The following is an 18,284-nucleotide window of genomic DNA, read 5'->3' as shown; positions in this document are numbered from 1 at the left end:
ATCCTTATTAACGATTTACTCAGATGTAATGAGTGATGTTCCCGAATTTCCTTCTCGTGATGGACCTCAACGTTTAGTTGCCGCAGCTACAAAACAACCCAAGAATCGACAGAAAGTTAGACTGGAGCCTGGACATTCACCTCTCGATTGGGCAAGATTAAAGAGTTCAGGCAAAGATCTTCGGGTAAAGTTATAAATATTGGATATTATGTATTAGTTGTCAGTTATTAATTATTATTAAAGGGAGTTTCTCAATTGTCTCGATACACTCTTGATGATATCAAACGGCACAATACTCTTGCAGATGCTTGGACGGCTATTCAAGGCAAGGTCTACAATATCACACCTTATCTCAAGTTCCACCCAGGAGGAGTTAAAGATCTTATGCGTATTGCAGGAAAGGACGGAACCAGACTGTTTAGTAAGTGAAAGTAGAAATGAGAAGATGTATATGTTAAATATTGATATGTTAAATATTAATACTTTAGTGCTCACTCACTCTTGGGTCAATACTGACTTTATGCTGGATGCTTGTATGGTTGGATTCTTGGTACCTGGAAGATCATCAGATGATGACTAAGTAACTCATCTTATGTAATCATATATCTATACATTTAAAACATTTATTCATCTAGACAAACATGTACATTATTATTACTACAACAAACTACTTTTCTTATTCACTTCCTTTTGATTCAATTATTGCACCTGGTCATTATGGCTATTGTCTTTCTTACTGTTCTTCTGACCCTTTATATTTCAAACAAAAGAATAAGAAGAATATAGGATTTAAAGAAAAGTGAATGGATCAGGATTCTATAATTGTGTGTTTGTGTTTCAAATGTGTGCTCCTTGTTCATTATCACTTATACATATTCAAATAATATACACTGACAAAAAATTGATTTATTTTATACGTTTATGCTTCAAACAATGATCATGCCGTTACTACTAGCTACTACTGCTTTTATTCCCATTTCATAACTTGACAGCTAAAAATTAGATATTTTACTAATGAATTCTTTTGTCTTGGTCTATACCCTTGATAATTCATCGTTCATTCCGTATTTTATTATTTGTATAGTTTTGGTTTTTAATTTTATTTTCAGAAATAGCCTATTATACAACATATTTAAAAATACTTTCTGTAGTATGTTTGAGATATATAACTAACAGATTCAATATTTCCAAATCTCAATTCACCGAATCCTTTGAAAAGTTCGCATTCCCAGTAAACCTTTGGGTCATTTCCTTCATACAAATTGGCGCCTTTTAAAGCCGGGCCGGCTTTTTTGGATCGAGAGTTTTGATAGGATTCAAGAGCAATATTGGCTCCGTTCTTTGGAAGTATTTTAGTTATTAGGAGGTATATATCGTCCCTCACACAATACTTGTATGTATAAAGCCAATCGATATTGTGATATGGGTATTTAGGATATTCCGTATCAATCTTCTTTTTATCTGCTAATCGATGGCCGTTTAATTGAGACAGGAGTGTAAGGCAGATATAATCCTTTTTCTTTATATATCGGTTTGATATTTCGTATCGAATTCGGCCAATTTTCAGAGTTCTTAAGAAAGTATGTGACATGTCGAGTAGAAAATATCCGGTAGTTTCCCAAATAAGTTCAGTGACCGACACAATATTCAAAGTCATATGCTGTAGATTCTTACACCTGAAAGATATGTGCTTAAATGTTGAAGCGTTCGCAGAGCATTTTTCTAGAGACAAGATCTGTAGTCCATGTTCTTTCTGCTGTTGTTCTGGCTCCTTGGTTGTCATGTTTAGATTAGTGAACAATTTTCCACCACCAAATTTTAGTTGTTTGAGGGCCACACATTTGTTCAATAGATCCTTTAAATTGAGAGATATATTTCTTCCAATGATGCAAAGGTTCGTCAAAAGAGGACAGTAAAGGGATAGTTTGAGAACCGGATTTTTGGTATGATTGCTATATGTAAACCCTGTAAGCAAAAGGCTCTCGAGTGTTTTAGAAAATGATCGTAAAATTCTGTTGACATTCAATGGATATGAACAGTCTGCTTCTTGATTTCTTGTTGTATTTAGGGCCACATGTCTAAGAGGAGCTCTTAATACACAAAGCAATTCTAGTATAACAAGGTCAGAAAGCGCGAAATGATTGTTGACTGTAAAGCTGAATGTTTTTAGGTGTCGAAATGCATTTGGATTGGATTGAAAAAGAGATATGATTGTTTGCCTCTCGTCCGAATTTGTCGAATTTCCCCATGTATTAGTGGTTGTCAGCTTCAGGGAACGCAAGTTCGGATACTTGTAACCAAAATAAGACAGCCATAGAGGATTCCATTTATTCTGACTTGAACTACTGAATTTTATGCTTTTGTTTTTAAAATTTATATCTAGGGATGTCACCGCAAAAGCTGGCATCGTATCTGAGAAGTTGTCCAGCCTAGACCAGGTGTAAGGACTGAGATATATGCTAGCCTTGATAGATGATAAGTTTCGAATGTTTTGGTGCATGTTTTCAAAGTCGTTCACGCTAAACTCTATGCAACCAAAGTTTCCTTCATCAAGCAATTCTAATCTCTGGACCATGTGGTATGTATTTATAAATCTACATAGGTGTATTGCTGGCCGTGTATCATAAATTCCTCTGTATTGTATTTTCAAGCTTTCAAGAGACTTCCATATTTTTTTTGGTAGGGGTATCTCCACTTCAATATCAATATATGGCTCAACACATAGCTCCAGGGCCTTCAAGTTTGGCAGGTATACGAATAAGTCCGAAAATGCAATGCTGGATATTTCTGTCATATTGTAATAATGCTGTATTTTTAAACTATAGACCAAGAGTGGGAGTGATGTGGATTCGTTTCTGTAAGTTCTAATTTCGTTGATTGTTTCTTGAATTTTGTAATAGGAATAAATCTGCATGTCTCTCAACAGTGCCTTTTGAAACAGATATCTCCATCCCTTGCATGTAAGAGCACAGGTTAGCCTGTCGGTTGTCGATAGCTTATCAGCAATTTGTGCAAGGATTTCGAATGGTAGTTCTGATACTTTCATAGCAATAATTATATAGAAATAAAAAAAAAGATATTAAGAGGTAAAGAAACGAGTATATTGAAATATATAAAAGTCATTAAAATTAAAGTTGACATCTATAAGAAGAAAAGAGGAACAAAAAAAAGCAGAGGTACTGCGGCAAACTGATGATGCAAGTTAACAAATTCGGTTGCATTTGAATCCTTGAGGTAACCATAAATAAATGCAAGGTGCAATCAGCTGTCCATACACAAATAGCATACAATGGAAAAAATATTGCTAGTATATCAGTATAGTCGAAAGAACAGGTTCATATAAGAAATATACCTGATATCAAATAGCTACAGTTAGTTCAATCTATTTCCACAGCTTTTGTTTTCTCTTTTACTTTGATAAAAAGCCTCCTAGTATAACTTGTATTAAGAGTCAAGAACTTGCTCATTTGGCTTTTGGAACAAACTATTATTATTATTATTTTTATTATTATTATTTTAAAAGGAGGGCAAAATGAAAGGGAGACAAACTCGGAGAAGTGAAAAGGGATGAAAAAAGAATAAAAGCCAATTGTTTTTCTAAGCGCGACTATAGATGGACTATTACAATACAAGGTTAATGGTCACTGTGCATATGATGAGTACATAAAGAATTAACAAACGTACGTCGCGACCTAGCAAAATGAAACGTTGAGTCCAATTCAGAGCAATTATTCCTATCATCAAATTGATTACTTGAAAGCTGAAGTTTATATATTTTACTTTTGAGTTTTGGTGTCTTTATTAAGGATTTTGCTCGTTCGCTGTTTATGTCCTTTCTTATTACAATTATAATGAAGTTTAGAGTATATTATTTGTGTAATTTTGTTTTTGTTTTTCAATTTCATTTCCTTTTCAAAAGAGCTTGTTAAAGATCAGTCTTAATATCACCCCAGGCTTGAATCACGCACAACATGAACAGTTTCGACCTTGCCAAATCTCAATTCTCCGCATCCTTCGGAAAGATTGCACTTGTCGCATATAGATTGGTCCGCTTCATCATACAAGCCGAAATCTTCCAAGATTTGATCGGTTTTGTTGGATTGGAAGTCTTGATAGTATTCAAGTGTGATAGTGGCACCTTTATTTGAAAGCTTTGTAGTCGTCAAGTATTTATCCCGATTTCTCTTAATGTACTTGTATACAGAGATCCAATCGATAATGTGGCTTGCTGAAATAGGGTATTCTGAATCATTCTCGTTTCTCTTTCTTTCGTCCTTTTCGTCTGATAGTCAAGGGCCGTTTAATTAGGACAGGAGTGTCAGACCGATATTTGTATCCATAAAAAAGCTATATTCTAGTGTGCTGTATGGAACCTGGCCAATTTCCAGAGTCTTTAAGAAAGTATAGGGCATGTCGACTAACAAAAATCCGGTCTTTTTAGAAATAGATCCTAAAATAGAGAGTTTGTCCAACGTCATATGCTTCAAACTTCTACACCTGGAAGAGATGTAATTAAATACTTCATAGAATATAAAGCGTTTCTTTAACATCAAGATCTGAAGTCCATGCTATTTTTGCTGCTCTTTCTGTTTCTGCTGCTGACGTTGGTTTGACTCATCCTTTGTTGTATCTTGATTAAGGTTCAGGAAATCACCACAAAATTTAAGCTGTTTGAGGGCCACGCGTTTTTCCAGTATATTATCAATATCAAGAGAAACTTCTTTGCCGCTGATGCAAAGGTTCGTCGAAAGTGGATAGTATGAAGGTATCATTAGGCACGAACCGTCTTCCACAGTATCATACTTAAACCTCGTGAGTAAAGGACTCTCGAGTGTTTCAGAAAAGGATCGTAAATTTTTTTAACATCCATCGGGCATCTATCGTCTATAAATTCATATTCTGTTCCATCTAACGCCAAATGTTTAAGAGGGGCTCTTAATGGATAAAGAAGTTCCCATAAAATAAAGTCAGAATGCTCAAAATAGCCGTTAGTCGTAAGTTCGAATGCTTCTAGATGTCGAAATGCGTTTGGAGTGGATTTAACAAGAGATACGAGTTTTTTCTTATCGCACAAATACATCAGGGTATGGTGTGTTTCCGCAACATGCAGCTTTAGATAGCGCAAATTTGGATACTTATGGCAGAAATAGTACAGCCACCAAGGATCCCAGGTATTATGACTAGAAGTTCCGTTTCTGTCTACGTGCCTGTACTCCTTCGAATTTATTTCTACAGATGTCACGGGAAAAGCTGGTATTGTATCTGGGATGGTGTCCATTGGAACCGAAAGATTAGGCGTGAGATATATATTGACCTTGAAAGATGATAGGCTTTGCAAGTTTTGGTGCAATTTGTCAAATTCATTGACACCAAACTTTATGCGAAAAATACATTCATCATGAAGTATTTCTATTTCCTTGAGCATGCTACACGTATTTATGAGCTTAAAGAAGTGCCTTGCTCGCTTCTTATCCTCGGTTCCTTTGTATCGGATCTTCAAAACTTCCAGAGACTTCCATGTTTCTTTTGATTTTTCTATCTCGGTGTTCATATCTCTATAGTCTATGTCTCCTAGGTCAAGTCTCTTTATGTTTGGCAGGTGTCTGAATAGATCATACAAATTTATGTCTGTCATTTCTGTCATATAGCAGTCCTGACGTATGTGTAAGCTGTGAACCAAGAAGGGATATGCTGTAAGTACATTTTGGGAGGCTTTAATACTGTCGATGATTTTTTGCATGCTTTGATAGGTACAGATTTGTATGTTTTTCCACAGAGCCTTTTGAAATGGGTATCTCCATGTCTTGCAAGTAAGAGCACAGGACAGCTGGTCCTCGGTCGATAGACTATTAGAAATGTGTATAAGGATTTCGAATGGTAGTCTTGACACCATTATAACGATACTTATATAAAAGGAAAAGAGGTGAAAAAAGAAAGAGAAAATTGTAACAAACTGATAAAATTTGAGTCCACAAACTTTTCTATTTGAATTATTGAAGTAACCATAGAAATGTACAAGTCGCAGCCAGCCCTCTACACGGAAATATATATATATATATATATATATATATATAAATTAGTGTTAGTAGAGAAGTTCGTGGAAGAACTTTTTTTCAAAGTGAATTTTCATTTTTTAAAACAAACCCAGCGATTCAAATAAAAAGCTAATGCAACCATACGAAAATAATTTTTGAAAAAAGTTTTTGAATTTGACAGATTCTCAACCAATAATATTATATTATTCTATTCTTTAATCTAAACTGACGCTGTAAAAATGGGGAGAATATAGAAATGTAAAGTTTCGAATGTAAAGTCTACAATGATACAAACAAAGCCTCTCTATACGTTCTTATTAACATTTATCAACCTATATAAAGAAAGAGACTGACTAAACTAGCAGATTTAAGCATCTAGTCCAGTACAGTAAAGTTATCTACTCATCATATTGATAACTTGACATTTTATTTTTAAGGTTTTGTATCTTGGACTATGGTCTAACTCCTCCATCGTTTTTGTTTTCTTATTACATTCAGAATTAAACTTACAGTTGGTGTGGACAGACTAAAAGTTCAAAAAAAAGGTTAATTTTTGAACTTTTCATCTGTTCACACCAAGTATATTATCTATTTTTTACTTCACTTTATTTTCTACTTTATTCTCTTCTGAAAAGAGCCTATTATACAACCTTTTGCCTATCATTCTTAATCGTTTGATGTACATAAAACAGGAGCAGTTTCAATCCTGCCAAATCTCAATTCGCCGTATCCTTTGTAAAGTTCGTATTTCCAACCGACCTCTGGGTTCTCTCTGCCACACGAGCTGCCATCTTTTGGATTTTGGCCAATCTTGTTGGACTGAAAGTTTTTATAGTATTCAAGTGCGATATTGGTTTCTTCCTTTGAGAGTTTTTTAGTTTCTTGGCCGTATATCCCAGGATACGTATAGTACTCATAGCTGTACAGCCAATCGATATGGTGAAATTCTACAATAGAGTACTTTGCATCCATCTCATTTTTTTCTTTTTCGATTCTTTCTTCTGACGATGAGGCATCGTTTAATTGAGAGAGGAGTGTCAGGCTGATATCATCTTCATTTATTTCTTCGTATGATGTTCCATATTTAACCTGGCCGATATGCAAAGTCTTTAAGAAAGTATGTTTCATGTCGAGTAGCAAGCATCCGGTCTTTTCAGAAATAAATCCCGTAACGCAAAAATTGTCCAAAGTCATATGCTTCAAACTTTTACACCTGAAAGAGATGTGATCAAACAATTCAGCGGCTGCAGAGGATTTCTCTAATGTCAAAGTCTGTAGTCCATGGTGTTGCTGATGTTGGTGCTTTAACTCCTCCGTTATGGTGTTTGGATTAATGAACAATTTTCCACCACAAAATTTCAGTTGTTCCAGGGCCACATATTTGTCCAAAAGATCATCAAGATTAAGAGACACATTGCTACCACTGATGCAGAGATTTGTTAAAAGTGGGTAGTCATCGGATAGTTCTAGTGTTGTAATTTGGGCACTATAGCTATATGTAAACCCTGTAAGCGAAAGACTCTCGAGTGTTTGAGAAAACGATTGAAAAATTCTGTTAACATCAATCGGGTGTGAATAGTCTACTCCATCATTTTGTGTTGCATTTAACGCTAGATGCTTAAGAGGAGCTCTTAATGGACAAAGAAATTCCCATAAAACAAAATCAGAAGACTCGAAAAATCTGTTCGTCGTGAGATCAAATGTTTCCAGGTGTTGGAATGCGTTTGGATTGGATTGAAGACGAGATATGATTGTTTGCCGCTGGTCTGAAGTCATAGGATCACCACTAATGTCGGTGACTTCTAGCTTCAGAGAACGCAAATTCGGATACTTGTATCCAAAATAGTACAGCCACAAAGGATTCCATTCATTCCAATTTCTATTGCCAGTTTGGGTCTTGTTTTCGTATTGCTTTGAATTTATATCTATGGATGTCACTGTAAAAGCCGGTATTGTGTTTGGGATTCTGTCCAATGGAACCGAAAAGTTAATCTCAAGACATATTCCAGCCTTGATAGCCGATAAGTGTCGCAAGTTTTGGTGCAAGTTATCAAAGTCCTCCACGCCAAGCTCTATACGATAACCCCATCCATGCTCGTATATTCTTAATTCTTGGAGCATACTACACGCATTTATAAGTCTCAGGAATCTTTTTTCTGGCTGTTCTTCACTAGTTCCTTGGTATTGTATTTTCAAGCTTTCCAGAGACTTCCATATTTTGTCTGCTTCTGTTATATCGGTATAAAGCCATTTATAGCTTATAGTCCCCAGGTCTAGGTGCTTCAAGTTTGGAAGATATCGGTATAGGTCAGAACAATTTATATCTGGTATTTCTGGTATATGGCAATAGAGGTGTATGCGTAGACTGCGAACTAAGAGGGGGTATGATATAGATGAATTTTGATAGGCTTTAATACTTCTTATAAACGGTCTCATGCCGTAATAGGAATTAATTAGCACGTCTCTCCACAGAGCCTTTTGAAATGGATATCTCCATCCCTTGCATGTAAGAGCACAGGTCAGCCTGTCGGTTGTCGATAGTTTATCAGCAATTTGTGTAAGAATTTCGAATGGTAGTTCTGATACTTTCATAACAATAATTATATAGAAAGAAAAAAAGAGATTAAGAGGTAAAGAAACGAATATATTGAAATATATAAATGCCAATAAAATTAAATTTGACATCTATAAGAAGAAAAAAGAAGTATTGTGACACATTGATCTTGTGAACTGCAATTATGGTTAAATATGAATAATTTAGGTAACCATAAAGGTGTACAAGGCGCAGCCAAAACTCCTCGTACAAATAAAGAAAAGGTTTTAGTATACAATTGTTGTCGAAAGAGCATTTTAATATATAAATTCACTTGATATTAAGTAATTATAGTCAGTTCAAGCAGTTATTGAAGTTTTTATTTCTCGCTTTGATAAATGCATAGCACTATGTATCATATGAGAAGTCAACACCTTGTTCATTTGGATTTCGTAACACACAATATGTTTTAAGGGAGGACAAAAAATAGGAAGACAAACTCAGGGAAGAGGAAATGAATAACAGACAGCCGAAAGCAATTAGTTTTCCGAGTGCAACTTCAGACGTCTTTTTTACAATAGAAGGCTAATGGGCATAGAACATTTGAAGAGTACATAAGAAAATCTAACGAATAAATATCGTGAATTAATTGTTTTAAACACCCTGTTCAAGACAAACCAGCCATACAAAGTTACCAATTCCACACACAGTATAATCCAGGGCAAACGAATTATGTAAAAAAAAAACTCCTGTATCAACGATGCTAAAATGAAGTTATTATAGATGTGTTGATAATGTCATCAAATATCGATCATGAATCAGATCTATAATCTAGCTATATAAGCACTGTGTATACAACATCCTTTCATTAACTGCAACTTATTTCAATGAATATGGTAACAATGTCTTTTATCTTTGGTTGTGCCTTTATTTTCAAACAAATTCTTTCAATTGAAAAGAAAATAATTGACTTTTGACTCTAAAGTTTGGTGAAAACCATTCATAGTACCAGTTAATTTTAATGTTTCTTACGAAATATGGACAAAAAAAGTAAAGAACAAAAGGATTTGTTTCTTTAGCATATCATGACAACCACGCCAGTTCATTCGATTTCTAGTTTCCTTGTACCGCTGAAAAAAATCCATGGTGTTTTTAAATCTCTCTTCATCTTGGCTAACCAGCTGAGTATTTTCTGGCTCCTCCTCATCAATGTTCGCATCGTCAGCTGATCGTTTTACTTGCTTTAACTTTGATATTCCAAGTAGAGCTTCATTTTGAATACAGGGGTAATCATATTGTAAACGTTCCGCTATATCTAGGATTTACTGGTAATGTCTAATTCCCACATCACAAGCACAGTTGATAGCATTAAGTAATTGTTGCTCTCGATCAATATTTTCTCGTAAGACTTCTGTTGCAATTGAAAATAATTGTCTTATCAAGTTTTGCGATGATTAATGTAGTGTAGTGATCCAAATAATCAATTGAATAAATATAACTTCCTCCAGATCTCAAAGGAACCAAACGTCTTTAGAAATGAGACAAGGGTAAATTTTAAGCAAGAGTGAAAAGGATGTCTTTATTTGAACTGTGTTTGACTTTTTTTAAATAGGGGAACCTTATGGACAGCCTGGATAGCCTGAACAGTGTGTACCCTAAGTTTAGGGGGACGGTATTTCTTGGTGAGAGGCGACATTTTTATTCTACCAGACTACAAATTGTGGCATTTTTGCCGGCACAGAATAGGTCTATCTGGTTCTTAAGAATACATAATATTCGTATAAAGACTTTTTGTGTTTTTCAAAAAAAAAGAGGCGGGTGGGGGTTACTTACCAGCTGGTGCTGTCGAGCTCTGGGAATATTTAGGTGAAAGAAAGACAAAGACATTATACGCGTAAGCAGGTCAATAAATAGTATGATACAGGATTTCCACTCCAAAAGTTATATTTTTTTTCAAACTATATATTTTGCAAAATCAAAACTTTCATTTTGTGCTCCGACTATATATGAAAAAAATAAATTAATTAATGCGGATAGAAAGAAATTTAAAGCAAATTAATAAAGAGCATGAAGAATGCTAATATGTGCGATAAAGTATTTAAAGAATGTCTACACTGTTTATTAAAAACAATATAAGAAAACATGCAATATCAATATATTGTTATAAGAAAAGTATATAATGCTAAGTTTGTAATATGGTTTTGAGAACTGTCTTTATCTATTATCTTTTTCTATACTCAAATCCTCCAACATGAACCCCAATCAAATCGCTATCGTTAAGAGAAGAAAGAGAAATGGACCACAAAAGGTTCTTCCGATCCACATCAAGAACATGATTGTGGAGAAATGTTATATAGAAGAGTCCATGACCCGAGCCGAAGCAGCCAGGGCATTTGGTGTCTCATAGGTATCGATTAACAACATCCTCACCAAGTTCGAGAGGGATGCTACTGTAGAGCCCAAGAAGCGAGGCGGCTCGCGCGCGGAAAGTCTTAAGATAACCGATGAGCATTCGAAGTTCATTCAAGACCTCTTGGACGAATGCTGCACCTTGACTCTTGGTCAAATGAGAGAGGAACTGTTTAGAAAATTTCCAGAGCTTCAAGAGCAGAACTTGAGCATCAGTGGCTTACATAAGCACATTATCAACAACATCGGGTTCACATTGAAGAGAATCAAGCCGGTCGAGGAAAAAAGAAACGACCCGAAGACTATTGAGCTGAGAAAAGTATACGTAGACAGTATGCACACGAATGGTTTATCGTATAAAACCAATTGCATTTTTGTGGACGAAGCAGGCTTTAATGCAAACCTGATCAGAGGACAAGGGTGGTCCAAGAAAGGCGAGACCAGCATTGTGAAGACGAAGTCGAAAAGGGGACTAAACATCTCAATTCTTGCCGGTATTTCTTACCAAGGTGTTGAGAGTGTGCAGGCGAAGTTAACCCCTGGTGGCACGACAGGACCAATTTTCGTTGAATTTGTAAAGACGATTATGGATTCGCTCGACCACAGTAATGCTGCCCCTCACAACTTCATTATGGATAATGCCTCGATCCATAGATCCCATCTTGTCACTGAATTGTTTGCTAATTCACGACACCACCTACACTTTCTCCCCCCATACTCTCCTTTCCTAAACCCGATTGAAGAGTGCTTCTCCAAACTCAAAACACTGGTCAAGAGAAAGCCCGGGTTGGTATGTGGTCAATTCTTGGAGTATATTGCTGAGTGCTCCCGCCATATCGCTATGGAAAACTGCCAAGGCTGGGTTGATCATAGCATTAGCTTCTTCCCCCAATGTACAAATAGCCAAGAAATAAATTGATTTTTTTTTTATATATAGTCGGAGCACAAAATGAAAGTTTTGATTTTGCAAAATATATAGTTTGAAAAAAAATATAACTTTTGGAGTGGAAATCCTGTATCTTAGAATATATGTCTGGGACTTTGTTAGAAGAATCCGGCGCCAGCATCAAATCATTGACTGACCCTCCAAAAATTGAATTAAGTGAACCGTGCAAGGATATTTTGAATCTTATTTCCAAATCTTCTGCTTCAGCAACATGCATAAAGTCTCAAATAAGGTCTTTTATTGGAACTAATAATTCTCTGGATGAATCTGAATATGCTGACTATTACTTTGCGGAATCTACACTTCATCATTTGTAAGTATCTATATATTATAATAAAAAAGAAAGGCATTGTCATTATTTTGATAGTTAATTAGTTAATTAGCTAATTAACCTAATATCTCTATCTAAATAGCTTGCAAATGATGACCAGCCCAAGAAACCCAATTCTATTCCCAATGAAAGAGAGGACAGCTGCTCCAATTACAACAATATACCTGTTACATGCAATGTTCTTAAGCTGTAATGACCTAGTATCTTTCCATTGGTAAATAAATTAGTTTGAAACAAATGAAAAGGTTGTCTTCTAAACACATATTAGGATTGAGCGGACAGCTGATATAACAGGAGCTGCAAAGTGGGATGGAATATGCTTTTCAATCAAAGATAAGCGCCTCACGCCCGTTTTGATTGAATTTTCTGGAGGGATTCACTTTAATAGTACCACAGAAAAAGAGCAAAGAGATGAAAGCAAAATGATACGAAATATGGTCAAGCTCTTGGAATATGCCAAATATGTCAAAAAGCACAAGTCCCCTGTCCCGCAGTTCTACTGTCGTTTCTTCAGTAAGTTGATTGTGAACATACATACATACATACATATATATATATATGTATGGACATTCAAACCACAGCTAATATTTCTTTTAGACAACCAGATTTTCTTTGAAGCCATATTTTTAGTTGATGAAGAAACTAGACTTGTAAAAAGAACTTTTTGCAAGATTCCCTGTCCGGTAACCCCACGCGAGCTAAAGATCTTTGCTGAAAACATTCCTGCTATGTTAAAATGGAAGCAGGCAATAATAAACTATGTGATCGAATCACAAAAGTGAAGAATAAAAACCATAGAATTAAAGAAATAAAAGTGCTTATGTTCTTTTACTTTTACTGACTACCAACAACCGAGTCATTATTACTTTTTTTTTGTTTATTGTTTCAATATGTGTTCAAATGATCTTGCTTAAGTATAGAAATCACTGGAAAAATAAAAAAAATACTATAGCTTTAAGTAACAAGAAAGGTAGTGGAAATGTCAGGGTTTTTTTTCAGCTCAGCCGTTTTTTTTTATTTAAGTTGGGGGTGTATTTTCGACGTATTCTATTGGTTTAGATAGACAATAAAAAATTCATATTTTTTTGGCTTGCTATAAAATCACATCAAATAAAGTATTTGTAGTACTTGTTTCCTTTTTTATTTTATAATTCAAGCTATACACAATATGTTTCCCTCTACCCAAATCCACACCTTAGACTGTCACTGCATTAAATGTCACAACAGTCATCAGAAATCTTCTTATGCTGCAAAGCGTACTGAGACTCGTCGTAATAAGAGAGCTAGAGTTGAAGGTACCAGAATATTTGAGAATAGTATAATATATTCAGTGTTGGTTTTTTGTTTGCTGCGTAATAATCGTTTTAATTTTTTATTTTTTATTTTTTATTTATGTTGTTTATTTTTAAACTTTTAATGAAACACAGCCGCAATGAGAAACATGGATGTAGATACTGAGGGTAAGAATTTTTTTATTTGAAAGCAGAAAAAAAAAAAAACTATTATATTCCATATTTGTAGTAATCCCGACCTCTCGTTCCGATTCTGTGGAAGCAATGGACGGTCAGGCCAACTCACCTTTTTTGGATGCCGCCTCAATGTTTGACAATGACAGAGACGACAATGATTTCGATGACAATGTTGAAGATGAAGTCAATGAGATCGAGATCGAGGACTTCAACAGTGAAGGTCAGTGTGAGATACATAAAGAAAACTAAAAGAAAAAGAGAGTAAAAGAAAAATCAAGTGTTAATTTTTTTTTAATTTTTTACAGACCCTTTTGCTGCTCCTGATATGCCCAAAAATGAAGTCCATCAATTCATAGCCATCTTTACGGTACTGTTTGCTTCACGTCATGTTGTTGATAAGGGTGCTGCTGTCTTGATTGAGTTTATCAACAACCTGCTGAGAATCTACGACCAAGATTTTCAATTACCAACCAGTCTTGCCGGTTTACAAAAAATGACAGGATTTTCTGCTATTACAAAAGGCATCAAGAAATTTGTGGTGTGCCAAGACTGTCATACAGTATATCAGGATATCGTATCTGCTCCTCCTCGATGTGTTTCCTCAAAACTTGGTGCCAGGTCTGCATGCAACTGTAATTTGATGAAATCCATATCTTCCGGTGCCTTGGTTGCAAAGCGTGAATATGTCTACCAATCCATTAAAAATACATTGAGCGTTTTCTTCCGTTGCCCTAGTTTCGAAGCCAAGATTCGTCAATGGAATAAGGAGTTGAAGATGGTAGATACTCTGTGCGATGTCTATGATGGTGCGATGTGGAAGGAGTTGAAGGACAAGGATGGTGTATCATTTGTGTTGGACCCACGCTCACTAATGTTAACACTTAACATCGACTGGTTCCAGCCCTTTGATGGTGTCACTCACTCCTCTGGTGCTATCTATCTGGCCATCAACAACTTGCCCCGTGATGAAAGATTCAAGCCAGAGAATATTATCCTTGTAGGTCTCATGCCTGGTCCAAAGGAGCCAAAAACCGACGAGATCAATAGTTACTTGGAGCCCTTGGTGGATGATTTGAAGCAGCTGTACGTTGGCATGCGGATTCCTACACACGAATTCCCAAATGGTGTCAGTGTTCGTGCTGCACTACTGATGGTTGCATGTGATATCCCAGCCGCCAGAAAGACAAGTGGATTCACAGCGCATAACAGCACATGTGCTTGTTACAGGTGCAGCTGGAAGTTTACTCGGTTAGGGAGCAGCAACCAGGTTGATTTCCGTGGATTCAATTATTCTCATTGGAATATCCGCAGTGGTGCAGAGAGCAGGTTGCATGCTGAGGAGTGGAAGGATGCAAGTACACTCTCAGAAAGGCATCAGCTGGAGGTTGAAAATGGTGTTCGATGGTCGCAGTTGCAACGCCTTGGATACTTTGATCTAGTACGTGGAACGATCATTGATCCCATGCATAATCTTTTCCTGGGGACGTCTAAGAGATTAATGGATTAGTGGATTGATGAGAAGACAATTGGACCTGAAGAGTTTGCTTCGATGAAGAAAATTGCAGAGACAATGGTACTGCCCAGAGATTACATCACACTGACAACCAAAATTGGAAAGGGCTTCAGCTACATGAAAGCAGACGAGTGGAAATCATGGGTTCTGGTTTATTCTTCTGTCTTGTTGCATGGTATTCTCCCCCATTACAATTCAAGAACTGGATGTATTTCGTTGATGCATGCCAATACTACATAAAGCCCAGCATTACTTTTGATGAGATCACCACTACCCACAGCCTGTTAGAAAAGTTTTGCAATGCATGCAACATAGACTATACCGCCACTATTCTCACCTGCAATATGCATCTACACCTCCATCTTCACGAATGCATTTGTGATTTTGGACTAGTGTATGGTTATTGGCTCTTTGGGTTTGAGCAATACAATGGTATTTTAAAGAATTTCAAGATAAATGGCAAAGACGGTTTTGAGGCGACCTACATGAAAAATTTTGTTCAGAATGCATATAAGGATGATTATATCAATGCTGTTCTTAAAAGTTCTAGCCAGATCCCCTTCATTCACACTCTGTCTAAACTTGTTACAACCTCCATACCAGCTGCCACAGTCACTACTCTCTCCAGTTGCCCATTCAGATTGCAAGAATTCGTTCAAGGCTACACTGATTCTTATAATCCACCCAAGGGTAATGAGCCTCTTCCTCCTTTTACATTTCCTCTAAAATACAAAAAGCCATCAGTAATGGATGATTCCGACTATCTCCATTTACTTGAATATTACTAAGTCGCTTACAGCCTCCCAGACCTTGCCAGCTATCAGGACACGTCCTATAATTGCTCAGCACTTGACAATCAAATCATCAAATTGAAGTCAATTGACATTCTTGGTCAACACTATTGAGGAACAAACAACAGCACAATCAGTTGCGGATCACTTGTTCAGGCAAAGTTTGTTGGTAGTAATGGAAACATTATACTTGGATTTGCTGGACAAATTCAGTATCTTTTTACACACTCCTTCCAACTTCCACCCACGCACAATCTCCATCTGACTCGCATGGTTCATGATCATCAACAAGTATTTGCATTTATCAAGTGGTTTCATACTTCCTCTGATAGGTTGCGTGAGGATGACAGTGTTGAATTTTGTCTGCCCACGTTCTCTCCTGATAGCTACCATAGCATTATATCTGTATATCACATCTTATTAGAGGTTGCTACAGCTACTATTGCGACAAGTAGAAATGTTAGCAAAATGCTGGTAATTCCATTGCCAAAGAAGCTATATGCTTAAATAATAAATAAAGTGAACTTTTACATTTCTTTTTCTTTAACAAAAAAAACAGAGCGCGTATTTCTGATATATATATTGATAGTATTTTGTATGTGAAAAGTAATATATAGATAAAAAGAGAGAGGCAATTTTTGTTTATTTAATACCCGTCTCTAAGGGCCCACTGAGGAAATTTGGGGGTTATGTCATCTGGGACTGCTGTATTGGACACACTGGTGAAAACCCTCTCCTTCATTTGAGAAGCACTTGACCCCATTGCTTCAATAACATACTCATCAACGAGTTTAATGAGAGTATTGAACTAAAATGATTTTGTTAATACTTCACTTTATATTTTTTATAATAAGACATAATTATTAATATAAAATAATATACCTCGTCACTTCTCCATCCTGGCCGAACAATCTTGACGATGCTCTTCGTGCGATTCTCGAAGTCTTCATCTGCAGATTCTCCATCGGACATTGCTGCCATTTGCATCGTGAGGTCACAATCTCTCTTCATTTGTAGATCAATTGCTTCTTTGTTGTCTGTGTATGCAAGTAAACGGCGAGTATGATTCTAATAGTAGTTTTTTTGTAGTAGTATTTTTAAAATTCTCAAGACTAAACTATATTATTTTGAAATTATTTATTTAGAGATTACACTTACATCTCTGGCACGTCCTGCCCTTCTCGAATGAGTGTTTGTTGCTTTTATTTCCTCTTCGGTTTTTCTTGCTTTTGAAACCCGGCTGGTGAAGTTTTTGTGCAGTCTTGCTCTCAAGTCTGCCTCTCTAAATCCCTCATGGGTAAACTTGCGCTTCAAGTTTTCAAGAAGTCGCACCACCAACTCCTTGTTTGGCGACTTGTAAAAGAAAACATTTGTATTCCATCTGGGCTTACTCTCATTTGCCAGGATATCAGCTTGATTTCTTGTTTTCAGCTTGGGATCCCACATGAGATTACGAATATGGGTCTGATAGAATATATGAGAAAATACATCAATAAAATTTTGCACACGTTGATACTCACATAAACATCATTAGAGGCCTTCTTGCTAAACTCAGACGGGGCGTTGAAGGCAGGCTGAGAAACATTAGCCATTGTATTGGTAGGGGAAACGAGGGGGGCCCTGCTTAAACTGTCAATAGCAGTGATTGTCTCAGTGCTGCTGGTGGCAAGAACACCAATTCTGCTATTCATGTTTAGCAATGTATCTTCAACAGTGCCGATTTGTTCTTGTACAATTGACATGTCAGCTGCCATGTTGGTTCCCATGGCTGTCATAAGTTTTCAAAGTAGAAAGAATTTCCATCAATTGTTTGTTTGTAATCTCAACAGGACGAAGAGCAAGTTGACGTCTTTGAATAGCCATTGTCTACAGAATATAATAAAAGGTAAAAATGTAACTGTTAATTTTAGATTACATTGTTATTGATGCTATTATACAATTGAATTGAATTGAATTAAAAATAAATTATATCAAATTTACATACTTAAATTATTTGAAATAAAATGGGTTGATGTGTGTGTGTTTGAGTATGAGTGCAATAAGTAGCAAGAAAGCAGGAGAAAGAGTAAACAAATTGTATAAAACGTATGGTTTATATAGATATTCAGCATATCTTTAATATATAAGTCTCTATTAATACTTCTTGTAATCACTGAGATGCAAATCGGCTTTCATACTGCTTTAGAACCCAATTGATCAAACCAGTCTAGTCTTTTGTTTCAAACGCACTTTTCTTTTTTCTTTTTTTTTCTTTTTT

General features: G+C 36.0%; 8 protein-coding genes across 8 annotated transcripts; 3 read left to right on the top strand and 5 right to left on the bottom strand.

Moving 5' to 3' along the window:
- Window positions 1-28: 28 nt before the first annotated feature.
- PHYBLDRAFT_112892 (hypothetical protein) lies at window positions 29-580 on the top strand (the record flags this gene model as incomplete). Its single annotated transcript, XM_018428315.1, has 3 exons — window positions 29-184; window positions 244-421; window positions 489-580. The coding sequence occupies 3 exons, from the start codon at window positions 29-31 to the stop codon at window positions 578-580; spliced, it is 426 nt and encodes a 141-aa protein (XP_018291583.1).
- A 552-nt stretch (window positions 581-1,132) lies between these two features.
- PHYBLDRAFT_168886 (hypothetical protein) lies at window positions 1,133-4,550 on the bottom strand (the record flags this gene model as incomplete). Its single annotated transcript, XM_018435960.1, has 5 exons — window positions 1,133-3,039; window positions 3,440-3,484; window positions 3,685-3,836; window positions 3,949-4,282; window positions 4,325-4,550. The coding sequence occupies 5 exons, from the start codon at window positions 4,548-4,550 to the stop codon at window positions 1,133-1,135; spliced, it is 2,664 nt and encodes an 887-aa protein (XP_018291582.1).
- A 221-nt stretch (window positions 4,551-4,771) lies between these two features.
- Window positions 4,772-5,893, bottom strand: PHYBLDRAFT_168885 (hypothetical protein; the record flags this gene model as incomplete). The annotated part of the gene is made up of 1 exon (XM_018435959.1): window positions 4,772-5,893. The coding sequence occupies one exon, from the start codon at window positions 5,891-5,893 to the stop codon at window positions 4,772-4,774; it is 1,122 nt and encodes a 373-aa protein (XP_018291581.1).
- Window positions 5,894-6,701: 808 nt separating this feature from the next.
- Window positions 6,702-9,184, bottom strand: PHYBLDRAFT_63787 (hypothetical protein; the record flags this gene model as incomplete). Its single annotated transcript, XM_018441182.1, has 2 exons — window positions 6,702-8,620; window positions 9,145-9,184. 2 exons carry the CDS (start codon window positions 9,182-9,184, stop codon window positions 6,702-6,704), a joined length of 1,959 nt encoding a protein of 652 aa, XP_018291580.1.
- A 412-nt stretch (window positions 9,185-9,596) lies between these two features.
- On the bottom strand, window positions 9,597-10,455 carry PHYBLDRAFT_168883 (hypothetical protein; the record flags this gene model as incomplete). The annotated part of the gene is made up of 4 exons (XM_018435958.1): window positions 9,597-9,835; window positions 9,895-9,979; window positions 10,187-10,279; window positions 10,402-10,455. The coding sequence occupies 4 exons, from the start codon at window positions 10,453-10,455 to the stop codon at window positions 9,597-9,599; spliced, it is 471 nt and encodes a 156-aa protein (XP_018291579.1).
- Window positions 10,456-12,006: 1,551 nt separating this feature from the next.
- On the top strand, window positions 12,007-13,036 carry PHYBLDRAFT_71545 (hypothetical protein; the record flags this gene model as incomplete). Its single annotated transcript, XM_018442500.1, has 4 exons — window positions 12,007-12,236; window positions 12,337-12,468; window positions 12,523-12,767; window positions 12,852-13,036. The coding sequence occupies 4 exons, from the start codon at window positions 12,007-12,009 to the stop codon at window positions 13,034-13,036; spliced, it is 792 nt and encodes a 263-aa protein (XP_018291578.1).
- A 386-nt stretch (window positions 13,037-13,422) lies between these two features.
- PHYBLDRAFT_168881 (hypothetical protein) lies at window positions 13,423-16,534 on the top strand (the record flags this gene model as incomplete). The annotated part of the gene is made up of 6 exons (XM_018435957.1): window positions 13,423-13,549; window positions 13,682-13,714; window positions 13,776-13,943; window positions 14,029-14,475; window positions 15,264-15,979; window positions 16,184-16,534. The coding sequence occupies 6 exons, from the start codon at window positions 13,423-13,425 to the stop codon at window positions 16,532-16,534; spliced, it is 1,842 nt and encodes a 613-aa protein (XP_018291577.1).
- A 269-nt stretch (window positions 16,535-16,803) lies between these two features.
- PHYBLDRAFT_158958 (hypothetical protein) lies at window positions 16,804-17,549 on the bottom strand. Its single transcript, XM_018433885.1, has 2 exons — window positions 17,173-17,549; window positions 16,804-17,083 (listed from the first exon to the last, which is right to left on the bottom strand). The coding sequence occupies exons 1-2, from the start codon at window positions 17,471-17,473 to the stop codon at window positions 17,046-17,048; spliced, it is 339 nt and encodes a 112-aa protein (XP_018291576.1). The 5' UTR covers window positions 17,474-17,549; the 3' UTR covers window positions 16,804-17,045.
- Window positions 17,550-18,284: the final 735 nt, after the last annotated feature.

This window comes from Phycomyces blakesleeanus, assembly GCF_001638985.1.
Source record: "Phycomyces blakesleeanus NRRL 1555(-) unplaced genomic scaffold PHYBLscaffold_11, whole genome shotgun sequence".
Taxonomy (NCBI): Eukaryota; Fungi; Mucoromycota; class Mucoromycetes; order Mucorales; family Phycomycetaceae; genus Phycomyces; species Phycomyces blakesleeanus.
The sequence above is the reverse complement of the archived record's forward strand: the minus strand, read 5'-3'. Positions and strand labels throughout refer to the sequence as shown.

Coding starts and splice junctions, on each gene's coding strand:
- PHYBLDRAFT_158958 (XM_018433885.1), bottom strand. CDS start 17,473: ATGTGGGATCCCAAGCTGAAAACAAGAAATCAAGCTGATATCCTGGCA. Junction 17,084..17,172: donor CAGAGATGTAAGTGTAATCT/CTAAATAAATAA, acceptor AATCATACTCGC/CGTTTACTTGCATACACAGA.